The 13,460-nt window shown below is 47.7% G+C and overlaps 1 protein-coding gene across 1 annotated transcript in view; it reads right to left on the bottom strand.

Moving 5' to 3' along the window:
* The window catches only part of LOC148895766 (uncharacterized), a 76,357-nt gene extending 70,312 nt beyond the window's left edge, over positions 1 to 6,045 (bottom strand). The window contains exons 1-4 of the mRNA XM_089001067.1: positions 5,677 to 6,045; positions 5,275 to 5,424; positions 4,154 to 4,348; positions 3,476 to 3,961 (exon numbers count right to left, since the gene is read on the bottom strand). Coding sequence (XP_088857193.1) covers positions 3,476 to 3,961; positions 4,154 to 4,348; positions 5,275 to 5,424; positions 5,677 to 6,045 — 1,200 coding nt within the window. The remainder of the gene's footprint in view (positions 1 to 3,475; positions 3,962 to 4,153; positions 4,349 to 5,274; positions 5,425 to 5,676) is intronic.
* Between the last annotated feature and the right edge of the window lie 7,415 nt (positions 6,046 to 13,460).

The raw sequence follows: 13,460 nt of genomic DNA, 5'->3' as shown, positions 1-13,460 counted from the left end.
ACACAAAAATCATTTTGCGCAGCTATTCGCGAAGAGGGAAACAATATGATTCTTGAAATTTCATGATTTGGCTGCTGTTAATTGAGAATTTCTGCATTGTGAGACTAATAAAGGTTATTTTATTTCATCTTATTTTATCTTATCTGGCGTGGTTATCAATTAAATGAAGGCTCCTCGTGAGAGAGCCTGATTAATATAACTTATTTATCCACATATTTAATTACCAGTACTTGTGGATTAAAAAAAATATGTTTTTAAAAAGAGCATGGAATCACATTTCCAGGGACTTTCCATTGATCTAAATGAAATGAAATTATATTATAAATTTATTTCTATGCCATAATCAATTTAAATAGCTTACATTACACTGAGAGGAATTATAAAAATTTAAAAATGATGTAGATTTTTTGTTTCTCATGTAAAACCATGTTTCAACAAATATCAACCAACCATCAACCAATAAACAGTCTTTAATATGTTTAGAGGGTTCAGCTTTGACACCAGTCACAAAAGACAAGAAATAGGGATTTTTGTCCCATTCCTTTATGCTTCTATATTTCAGATATTTCACACTGCATGCATCGTATCATTCAATAAGGGCTACTGTGGCCAAGATGTATTACAGATTTTCCAAAAATAGCTAGGGTTGTAAACTTTCTGCATGAAATACGACCCACACTTCTACATGTGGAGCGCAGAATTTGTCTGCCTGTGCCCCGATCAAATTTGGCCAAATCATTGGATGGGGTTCAAGCAGACGTTTACATGTTTTATAACCAACAAATCAGCAGGTTGTTCCAGGTCTATTTCAAAGAAAATGTCCTCAGTCCACCAGAATGTTTAACCCAACACAGGGCAGTCGTCCATAGTCTCCCCCGTGAAATTTGGCTTGATACAAAAAAACAGGATATGGCAGTTTTGATGCCATTGCAATGATATGCCGTCAACAAATATTGATCTCAGAGAGTTTATTCTGTCATTATCTGATGATTATGTTAATTAATGGTGAGACCTCAGTATCATACATTATTTAGCTTCATGGGTGGGTAGATTGATTCCATTTACAGTGTATGCTATGTATCATAACAAGTCATGAGAGATTTGAAGACCACCTAATACAATGCTCCATGCAGTAGGATCTGAATTTATCGGACATGCTGCATTGACCATCCGCTGCTGTTAATATTCACAGTGTCCCAGATTTGTCATAGATATTGTCAATGATGCAGCTGTGGGCTACTTCAGTGTGGCACAAATTAATTATGTGTGATATTTAGACATATCGACTCTTTCAAGGAACAAGAAGACAAATGACAAAGTTCCAGTATACCAAGATAAATCTTAACTAAAAATAATAATTATAATAATTACTATGGTTCAGTTAACGTTGTTTGATCCGTGATGCTCTTGGCAGGCCTGGATAAGACTCCACTTGGGCCAATTAAGTTAGACTTTCATAAATGGAGTCAGACCGCACCTCTTGGCTGCTATAAGTGAATCATGAGCTTCCTGTGACCGCCAACAGGTCTTGCAAAATCAGATGGGGAAGAAGGCACCATGTATTTAAATATCCCTGCAATGTTTCCAGTTTGGGAGCGGGAGGGAAAAAAAATCAACTTGTCACATCTGTTCCCACAAGAGCTCAGTAGGATTTACCATTAACACAAGTGGTTTTATGAACACTGCAAATGACAGCCATCCGGGCTGTGTAATCGACTTCCACGATGCCGCAGATGGCTTAAAGTCATTCCAAAGAGGAAGTAAGTGACAGAGCCCGTATGATCATTACATTGGGATGTCGGGACCATTTAATGAATTTGGCAAGGATTGTTGATGTTGGTGGTGAGCTATAGCAAGGCATATAATTCATCATAAAATGGACAATTTGTGCTTTATTTCGTTTCTGCGCTGCACAGCACCCCTGCTGAAAATTGAGAATGGTACATGTTTGGAAGTGTTCCTTTTTGTTTTGAAATTCCTATAAAGCATTACTTACTAATCTTTCAGCATTTTACTTCAATAATTTAACACAATTACAATAACGTTGATATTATGAGAAACAATATTAGTAAATCAAGTATGATTCCAGCAAAGATGCATTTTGAAAATGTAGTTACAATTATATTAACATAACTATATTCCTGTCGAGAGGACTGACAATATTACCACATTAGGCTTCAGGACAACTCAATTTTCAGTAATTAACAACACCTTGTTCCATCATGTGGGTTTTTCCCCTTTCCTTTGGCTGGTCAAGAATTAATCAAACAAAACAATTTGGGGATTAAATATCTCAGATGGCCAAAAAAGATGCATTTCATGCTTCCAGTTTGTGGAGGGTGTTCTTCTTTTCCCACATCTCTCTGCATAATTATCGTTCTACTTATTTTTTTTACTTCAAGTAGCAATAAAATGTCACGGATTTTATAATGTTGTAAACTCCAACTTGAACTATTCCATGCACAATAAAATATGAAATGTTGGCAATATTTTTGGGATCACAATGTGTGCGATAATAAATGACGATAATCAGTCTGGGGCTATATCACTGAGTGGAACCTCATTTCATGGTCTATTATCCACTCAGAATGTAATTAATTTTGACAGATGTGACAAGGATCTGAAATGGACCCCATTGATTTCAAATGGTGTCACTAATGTCACCCAGTCTTAATCTCACTAACATACATTTTCCATCTATTCCAGGAGTTGCGACAAGAACTATTGGTATTGTACAGACTGTCACTGTCACGTTCCGGCGGCGACAGTTGCAGCTGACGAGCGGGAACATTGGGGATAGGTGGTGGATCGCCAAACAGGACAGAGGCGTAAGTGCAGGCAACCAATTTATTAACAGAAATAATGACGAAACAAACGTTAGTGGGCGAGCGGCGGCAATCCACCCAACCACACTAACTAACAAAATGAAAAGGCACACGAGGGTGCAAAAACAGCCTACGACGCGAGACAACAAAATACATGCGATCGTGGCTAGAATGATCCTCGGGCGAAGCAACTATGTACTGAATATACATTCAAGGTACTGGCAAAGCGTGAGGCGAAGTATCTTCCGACGCTGGGTAAGTGCCAGCGTCGGGTTTAAATGTCCCGCAGTCAGTAATGAGGGAATTGACAGCAGCTGGCGAACGGCGGGAGCGGAGGCTCTGCCCCGCTGTCAACTCGCTCATGACAGTACCCCCCCCTCAACGGACGCCTCCTGGCGGCCCACCCGGTTTGGACGGGTAAGCCTCATGGAATGTCCTCAGGAGCGACGGGTCCAGGATCCAGGCTCGCGGGACCCATTGATGATCCTCCAGTCCGTAGCCCTCCCAGTCGACCAGGTACTGGATGCCCTTTCCCCTGCGCCATGAATCCAGGATCTCCCGCACTGCGTAGACCGGTCCTCCGTCCACCATCTGCGGGGGGGGGGGGGGGGGGGGGGGGGGGGAGGAGGTGCCAAGGGGCTGGATTCCACCGGTTTGATGAGAGAGACATGGACAACCGGGTGGATCTTCATGGAGGCGGGCAGCCGGAGTCGGACCGTGACCGGGTTGATGATGGCCTCCACTGCGAAGGGGCCCGCGAATCGTGGACCCAATTTGGGACTGGTCCCGGCCAGCCGTAGGTCCCTTGTGGACAACCAGACCTTCTGGCCCACCTGGTAAGCCGGCGCGGGACGGCGACGGCGATCCGCAACCTTCTGGTTCCGGGCCGCCGTGCGTGATAGGGCTGCCCTGGTCTCCCTCCATACCCGATGGGCCCGCCGAAGATGGTGTTGTATCGACGGGACCTCCACCTCCCCTTCCTGTGTGGGAAAGAGCGGAGGCTGGTAGCCATAGGCCGACATAAATGGTGACCGACCTGTGGCTGAGGAGACCAGGGTGTTGTGGGCATATTCCACCCACGGGAGATGGATGGACCAGGCCGATGAACGATGGAGACACAAGCAGCGCAGGGCCGCCTCCAGGTCCTGGTTCTTCCTCTCGGTCTGGCCGTTGGACTGTGGATGGTAACCGGAGGACAGGCTGGCCGACGCCCCCATGGACCTGCAGACACGCTTCCAGACCCGGGATACGAACTGGGGACCTCGGTCCGACACGATGTCAGTAGGGATCCCGTGGAGACGGACGACGTGTTTGACCAATAGTGTCACCGTCTCGATAGCGGATGGCAGCTTGGTCAATGGCACAAAGTGTGCCGACTTGGAAAACCAGTCCACTATCGTGAGGATGACCGTCTTACCACGGGATGGGGGGAGGTCGGTGATGAAATCTACTGATATGTGGCACCAAGGGCGCGGGGGGACGGGCAGGGGGCGGAGCAGTCCTGCCGGGAACTGATGGGAAGCCTTGCCACAGGCGCACAACGGGCATGCCTTAACGAAGTCCGCCACGTCGTCGCGGAGCCGCGGCCACCAGAATCGCTGAGAGACGAGGTGCTCGGTGCGGCTCACCCCTGGGTGACACGCCACCTTGGATGCGTGCCCCCACTGGAGCACCTCCGAGCGCAGCGACTGGGGAACGAACAGTTTGCCAGTGGGACAGTTATCGGGAGCCGGGGTACCTCTTAATGACTCCATGACCCTCCGTTCGACCTCCCACTGGAGCGCCCCCACGATCTGGCGGCCGGGCAGGATGGATTCCGCGAGGTCTTCCTTGCCAGCTGGCTCGTGGATCCGCGAGAGGGCGTCGGGCTTAGTGTTTTTGGTCCCTGGACAGTAGGTGAGGGTGAAGGAGAAGCGGGTTAAGAAGAGCGCCCACCGTGCCTGGCGTGCGTTCAGCCTCTTGGCGGCCCGGATGACCGCCAAGTTTTTGTGGTCGGTAAGCACGGTGAACGGCTCTTTCGCCCCTTCGAGCCAGTGCCTCCACTCTTGAAGAGCCAATACGACGGCGAGCAGCTCCCGGTTGCCCACGTCGTAGTTGGCTTCTGCGGGGCTGAGGCGGCGGGAGAAGAAGGCACAGGGGTGGAGCTCCTGGTCGACTGAGGAGCGTTGGGAGAGTACCGCCCCAACGCCTGAGTCCGAGGCGTCAACCTCCACAATGAATGCGGCGTTGGGGTCTGGGTGGCGGAGAACTGGGGGGTGAGTGAACGCCCCTTCAGCAGGCGGAACGCGGCGTCCGCTTCTTCCGTCCACCTGAACGGGGTCTTAGTAGAAGTGAGTTGGGTGAGAGGGAGGGCCTTCCGGCTGTAGTTACGGATGAAGCGGCGGTAGAAATTGGCGAAGCCCAGGAAGCGTTGTAGTTGCTTGCGAGAGGTGGGCGTGGGCCATTCTACCACCGCTTCGGTCTTGGCGGGGTCAGCTCGAATCTGCCCCCGCTCCACGATGAAGCCCAGGAATGGTAAGGAGAAGGTGTAGAATTCACATTTCTCGGCTTTTATGTATAGTCGGTTCTGCAGCAGCCGCTGCAGAACCAGCCGGACGTGCTGGCAATGTGCCTCGAGGGACTCTGAAAAAATTAAAATGTCATCCAAATAAACAAAACAGAAAATGTTCAGAAGATCCCTCAAGACGTCATTAATCAGATTCTGGAACACAGCGGGTGCATTGGTGAGACCAAATGGCATCACCAAGTACTCGAAGTGTCTCAGAGGCGTCTTAAATGCAGTCTTCCACTCATCCCCCTCCTTAACCCGAATAAGATGGCACGTGCTCCGGAGGTCCAGTCTAGTGAAAACGGTCGCGGCCTGGAGGGACGCGAAAGCGGAGTCAATCAATGGAAGCGGGTATTTGTTCTTGATAGTTATTTCATTGAGTCCACGGTAGTCCACGCATGGACGCAGCGATTTATCTTTTTTGGCGATAAAAAAGAACCCCGCTCCCAAGGGTGACCGTGACGGCCGAATGAGCCCGGCTGCAAGTGAAGAGTCAATGTAGTCCCGGAGAGCCTGTTGTTCGGGTTGGGAGACGTTGTAAAGCCGAGAACTGGGGAATGGAGAATTGGGCTGGAGGTCGATGGCGCAATCATAGGGACGGTGCGGTGGTAATGACAGGGCGCGGTCCTTGCTGAACGCCTGTCGTAGGTCGTGGTAACAGGGCCCCCTCATTCCCCTCTAAACTAATAACCTCCGGTGGGTAGCCGCGGGATGATGACGACCCGCCCGCGGCCGACCTGAGGCAGTGGGCATAGCACAGGGGGCTCCACCCCTGAATGGTAGGTCCGTCCCACGAAATGGCCGGATTGTGGGTCCCCAGCCAAGGTAACCCGAGCACGATGGGAACCGAATGTGATGGCATTACGAAGAAGCGTCGGTATTCCACGTGGTTGCCTGAGAGTACAAGTCGAAGTGGTACGGTTTCTTGCTTGACCTCGGCGAGTAACCGACCGTCGAGATCGAGTATGCTCCGACTCGCCCCCAGCTGGACAACCCAACGCAGACACGACGCGCGGGTCTATGAAACAGCCGTCGGCCCCCGAATCCACGAGGGCCCGAACAGACATGGTCCTGGTGGGACCGTGTATTACGGCATCCAGCTCCAGTCTCCGCGATGCGAACCCACCCGCGGACCTTAACGGGACCCGTAGTTTGGGGGGACTTACAGTCGCTGGAGGGTCTCCCGGGGGGCCCCCAGCTAGAACAGTCCGGGGCTAGGTGTCCCGACTTCCCGAAGAGCTGGCAAGCCGGGCTGGGGTTGCGTCGCCCTGGCTGTCGTGGAGCGGCCCTTTCGCCCCCCATCTCCATAGGCTTCATGGCCGCGTTCCCCCCGCGCAGAGAGATCCCAGCTCCGCCCCCTCAGGTCCCCGCCGGGGGCTCGGGAATAGCCTGGGCAGCTCGCTCCCGGGTCCTCTCTCGCATCCGATTGTCCAGCTGCACCGTGAGGGAGATCAGCTCGCGAAGGCTGGAGCATTCGTCGTGGGTGGCCAGTTCGTCTTTTAGCGCCGCACTGAGGCCGCGCCGAAACATCCCCCGCAGGGCGCGGTCGCCGTATCCGCTGGCGGCTGCCAGGACACGGAAGGCGATGGAATATTCCGCCGCCGATCGGCTGCCCTGATGGCAGCTCTACAGCTGGGCCTCCGCGTCCTGCCCACTCACCGGGTGAGTGGGCAGGCAACCGATTTATTAACAGAAATAATGACGAAACAAACAACGTTAGTGGGCGAGCGGCAGCAATCCACCCAACCACACTAACTAACAAAATGAAAAGGCACACGAGGGTGCAAAAACAGCCTACGACGCGAGACAACAAAATACATGCGATCGTGGCTAGAATGATCCTCGGGCGAAGCAACTATGTACTGAATATACATTCAAGGTACTGGCAAAGCGTGAGGCGAAGTATCTTCCGACGCTGGGTAAGTGCCAGCGTCGGGTTTAAATGTCCCGCAGTCAGTAATGAGGGAATTGACAGCAGCTGGCGAACGGCGGGAGCGGAGGCTCCGCCCCGCTGTCAACTCGCTCATGACAGTCACCCCAATTGTCCACCTTGATGTCATGGACTGTACGTGATGTCTCAACAAGTCAAAAAAGTGAGGTCAAATTATTTTCAATACCGGTACCGGTAGTGCTCTTGACTGGTTTCGGTCCGACCTTTCTGACAGAATATTTTGTGTTCGCCTTGACTGCTCTGTGTCAAGTACTGCCCCTCTGTCATGTCGTGTTCTGCAGGGCTCAATGTCCCAATGGTTTACATCTTAAGGAAACATGGTATTTCCTTCCACTGCTATGCAGATGACTGTCAGATCTATGTCCCACTGAGCAAAAAGACAATTCATCGTTAAGACCACTTTTATCCTGCCTGGAGAAAATCAAAATGGATGACACAATGAAAAGAAGACAGAAGTGATACTTTTTGCTCTGAGTGGCCCATGTACATCTCATCCCCTTGACTTTGCTCCCATGGCTCCTTATCGGAAGTCAACAGTCTCAAACCTGGGTTTTAAACTAGACAGTGACTTTAAACTTCACCGACAAATTGGTGCTGTTGTTAAATACAGATTCTTTCATCTTTGGCAGGTGGCTAAAATAAAACATCTCCTTTCTCATGAGCACGTTCGAAGCAGTAATTCATGTTTTTGTCACGTCTCGCCTCGATTACTGTACAGTACTGCGTTTACTTTGGAGTCAGACAGTCCTCCATGAAACGTCTCCAGCTGGTCCAGAATGATGCTGCTAGCCTCTTTACTGGTCCTCGTAAGAGGGATCACATAACCCCTACTCTGGCATCCCTTGACTGGCTCCCTATATATTTTAGAGTTCTTTTCAAGATCTTATTTGTCTTCAAAACTTAAAATGGCCTCGCTTTTAAGGCTCAGAGGGGATGGACCATTTTCCGTTGCTGGTTCAACTCCCTGGATTGACCTGCCACTGAACATTCGGCAAGCCCTCTCGCTGCCCATCTTTTAAACTCGTCTCAAAACTCACTTGTACTCGATGGCATTCGATTCAGTATAATTCTGACTTGATCTTGGTTTTACTGCCTGGTGCTTTCTATTATCTTTGTCACCTCTTTATTTGCTGTATATGATAGCTGTCCATGCTAAGCGCTTTGTTACAGCTTCAGCTGTTGTAAAACCACTATACTGTATAAATCAATATGTATTGTATGAGGCTTATTGTACTGGGTTTTTAGTAACCCCAACAAATCAACTTGGATACATAGATATACAAATAAACCATAGAATATTTCAAATAGATGCAGGGTAACGATTTGAAGCCACTTTAATTGGGTCAATTTTAATCAAAGAGAACTTAAAATCAAAAGTTATACCGTATAAATCAACATGTATTGTATGTGTTGTAATGTACTAGATTTTTAGTAACCCCAACAAATCAACTTGAATACATTGATATGCAAACAAAGCATAGAATATTTCAAATAGATGCAGGGTAACAATCTGAAGCCATTTTAATCAAAGACAACTTGAATTCAAAAGTTACTCAGATAAATGAAGTCATCTTTATCTCACCTTTTTTACATTCCATAACTTCATTCCTGATAACAACTGAGGTAGTTTAAAAAAATATATCAATTAATTGTTGTACTAAATTCATCCTGTCTACTTGCTAACTAATGTTAAGCAGATTCCTTACTTACAGACAGTGTATTGTCGGTGTTCAAATACCTGACATGTTTCGGCGACTACTTCCGCCTTCGTCAGAGTGTCACAGAGCGTCACAGCAACATCCGTGACACTCTGACGAAGGCGGAAGTAGTCGCCGAAACATGTCAGGTATTTGAACACCGACAATACACTGTCTGTAAGTAAGGAATCTGCTTAACATTAGATATCAATTAATTGTCATAGTGAATAATATTTGCTCAAAACGAATAGAATGTTAACTGGTGAATGGGTTTTCACTCACTATTTACACAACCGACGTCTCCGGACAAGTTGTGTCCATAATTTGTAAAATTGCTTCAAATGACTTCTACTGAGCGTATTTTACAAAGATTCCACCGCATATAGCAATATTTTATGTTTTAAGACTAGCGCTGAATATTCATCACAAAGAGGGTACAGCAAGTCCTGAAGAATGAATGTCTCTCTGTGTCTTTGTTTTGTCATATTGTCTCTATGCTGTCATATTATTTGTTATTTAGTTTTTTTTTGTTCTTTTGACTTCAAGACGGCGCCGCGAGAGTGGCTGCCTTTCCAGCAGCTCATGTATTTTGTTTTTCTACTTTCATTCCTTTCATCACTTTGCTGCTGTGAAATGTAAATTTCTCCACTGTGAGACTAATAAAGGCATGTCCAATCCAATCCAAGAAGTCTTGTTTTTGAGTTGGTGATGAGTCCTCACCCTACGTCACTGAAGGAACGCCCCTAACCGAGAAAGGACATACCTTGCATCACCTCAATGCATTTTGTGGTACTTTGTTTAGTCTGAAAACTTCGTGTTGATCCGTGTTGATGGAACTATTTGAATCATATTCATAACTGGATGAGTAACAAGAAAGCATCTTTTCTGAATCTGAAGCCATTGTTTTGATTCTCGAGCAAGGCAAGACGTCTTGGCATTACACCACGAACAGGGTGGGGGGGGGGACCTTCTGAAACTGGCCACTTCCGGGTTCAATTTGAAGTAGTTTTTGACACTTTAAGTCATTTTTATTGGTGTTTTGCATTTCATTAAAAATATCATACTGCATGCTTTGGGTATTTTAGATGCTATGAAATGTTTTTCTGAGGAAACAAAAAAGTGATTTTGGTTGTCCTTTAAAGTTTTTCACCAGTATTATTCTCACCCTCGGAGGACACAACTTCATGAGAAGTTTGACTTTAAATTTTCTTCATAAGGGGGAATAAAATGTGCTGGAAATTGTTGCACCAAATCACCAAAATATAGAGAAAAATGTTATCAGAATCAGAATACCTTTATTCGTCCCACAATGGGGAAATTTGCATTATCAGTAGTTTAATTGACAAACCTTTTGCCATGTTTCTCAATGCACGGGCACCCAATTTAAACAGGACAAAGGTGTGCTATTAGTGGAGTTTCTGAGTATTTCCATGAAGTGAATTATTTTTATTCAGAGAAAGATCAATTAATTCAAAGTGGCAAAAAAATGTCAGCCAAGACTTGGCCATAGACTGAGTAATCTATATTGGTGTTCTTATTGCTTTGGTCTTATTGCTTTGGTCTTTAAACTGGCACAGATTAGTCAACGTATTCATCACAGAGGGTTTTTCTGTCGATTGCGGTACTTATCCAATGTGATTAATGTTGCGCTTCTGTAGCTAACAATGCGAATACTGGCTGGCATTTTGAAAAGGTTTACTGCTTCTTCTGGGAATGTCCAACCATCCGTTATCTGAAAGGGTTTATCCTCTCAAGGGTCATGAGCGCATTGGAACTGATCCCAGCTGTCATCGGGCAGGAGGCGGGGTACAACCTAAAATGTCTGCCAGGCAACCGCAGGGCACACACAAACGAACAACCATTTGCGCTCACAATCTCACCAAGAAACAATTTAGAGTATTCAATTAACAAACACTCACGATCTGACTGAGGGACAATACAGTTTATCCAATTTACCCAGCATGCATGTTTGTGAAATGTGGGAGGAAATTGGATTACCCAGAAAACACCTATGCAGGCACAGGCAGAACATGCTAAATCCACACAGGAAGGTCGGAGCCAGAATCGAACCCTTCACCTCAGCACTGCGAGACTGACGTGTGAACTAGTCATTCACTGCCCCGCTCTGTGTTGGCAGCTTTGTATTCACAAGTCAGATGAAAATTGCTCAAATAGATTGTGTAAAATGGGAAGTCGTTCTAAAAGGCATGTTCACTTTTTTTCTGGCACAAGATTCATGTACGATGTTTGGATTTGAACTTTATACTTGTATCAGTCGCAAGTACCTCTCTTCATGGAGTTCCTCACAAACGTAATTTACGAAAGGGGCTCTCCTACATCGAATGAACCCACTTTGTTTTGTTTCCGCCGTCTAGCCCGCCAGCCTCACCTGCGTTGCATTTGAGGGAACAAGGGTGGTCGTTTTGATTGCTTGGGATTCGGCCATCAACAAAAATACCAAAAGAGAGAAAACTCCAACCATGTGCACAGTTGCATTTTCACTCTGCGTTAGACTTTTACAAAAATGTTTAAATACTTGGTGAATATAGATCATTAAATCTCTCTCTCTTGGCAGTCCATCGAAGTCGAAGATGACGTCGCTTCCATTGCTTTGTGGGGTATTGGACAGTGGTTATCGGCGCTGGCGTCGATGCCACTGTAGGTGACTATGAAGCCCGATTCTGGAGCCACATTAAGGACATGTGAGGCCAGGACCGGGCTGGCGAGGCGGTACTGAAGCAGCACACAGGTGTCTTTGCTCGCGCCGCACGATCCTCCTCTGGGTGCGTTTGTTTTCAAGTTGTGTCACCCCTTCGTGGCATAAGGAACGCCACAGTGGCCTGTTAGCTGCAGCAGACTCCAGATCGCTGGGCTTGCATTTCTTTAGAGTCTGTTTAAGCTGGTCTTTGTATCGCAGCTTAGGACCACCAGGCTTCCTATTCGCTGACAGGAGTTGTCCATAAAGCACCTGCCGAGGCAAGCGGCAGCTAGGCATCCGGATGACATGTCCAACCCACCGGAGTTGCCTCTTTGCCAGTATAGCCTCGATACTGGTGGAGGCGGTGCGTTGAAGGATGTCGGTGTGTGGGACACGATCCTGCCAGGTGATGCAAAGGATTCGTTGGAGGCACCTGATGTGGAATGCATCAAGGCGTCTCACATGGCGTCGATAGATCCAGACTTCTGCGCCATATAGCAGCGTGGAGACACACACTGCTTGGTAGACTGCGACTTTTGTTGGAATTCTTAAGTGGTTGTTTTCGAACACACGAGTACGCAATCTGCCAAAAGCTTTGAAGGCTTGATGGATGCGGGCCTGGACGTCGTCGTCAATTAGACAGGAGGGTGTTAGAATGCTGCCGAGGTAGCTGAATTGTTGGACAACCTTGAGGGGTGTGCCACTGAGGGTGAACGCTGGGGTAGGAGAACTCTCATTTGCCATGACCTCCGTTTTGGTTACATTGATCACGAGACCGAGTGATCGGTAGACGGAGGACATGGTATCAAGGGCATGTTGCATGGCAGCTGGGCTGTGGGCCAACAGAGCACAATCATCTGCATACTGTAGCTCGTGGATGTCGCTGATCAGGGTCTTGGTCTTGGCCTGTAGGCGTCTGATGTTAAACAGGCTACCATCCAGGCGGAATTGGATTTGTACGCCGCCACCTTCCTGGATGGACTTGTGGAAGAGGAGCGTAGCTGCCATCAGGAACAGGTTGAATATAGCAGGGGCCAGTACACAGCCCTGCTTCACCCCGACTTCCACAGGGAACGGGGAAGATTGCTGGCCACCAACAAGTACAGTTGCTTGCATGCCACTGTGGAACTGTTTTAGGATGCCGAGAAATTTGGAGGGGACGCCAAATTTCTGCAGTATGATCCAGAGAATGTCACGGTTAACTCTGTCAAATGCCTTTGTAAGGTCGATGAAGGTGATATAGAGGTCCTTGTTTTGTTCCTTGCATTTCTCCTGAACTTGGCGCGCAGCGAAGATCATGTCCAGAGTGCTTCGATCCTTCCTGAAGCCGCATTGTGTCTCTGGGAGGATGTCTTCGGTAATGTGCGATGTAAGACGGAACAGCATTACTTTTGCAAGAATCTTGCCAGCAACAGAAAGTAGGGAGATGCCACGGCTGTTGCCGCAGACTGACTTGTCCCCCTTCCTTTTGTAAATGGTGACAATGTTGCTGTCTTTCCATTCCTGAGGAAGTGTCCCGTTTTGCCAGATGTTGCAGATGAGGTGGTATAGCTTCCGTGTCAGGAGGTAACCGCCGCTCTTGAAGACCTCAGCTGGAAGTCCATCAGGGCCAGGGCTTTTGTTGTTTTTAAGGCTCCGGATTGCAGAGAGGACCTCTGTGAACTGAGGAGGTTCATCAAGGGAGGGAACTGATGGAAGCTCTGGGAGGGAGTCAAGGACAGATGTGTCTGAAGGGTTTACT

Source organism: Hippocampus bargibanti, linkage group LG07 (genome assembly GCF_051943395.1).
Source record: "Hippocampus bargibanti isolate YZ-2025 linkage group LG07, ASM5194339v1, whole genome shotgun sequence".
Taxonomy (NCBI): domain Eukaryota; kingdom Metazoa; phylum Chordata; class Actinopteri; order Syngnathiformes; family Syngnathidae; genus Hippocampus; species Hippocampus bargibanti.
This window is presented reverse-complemented; position numbering and strand designations above follow the sequence as displayed.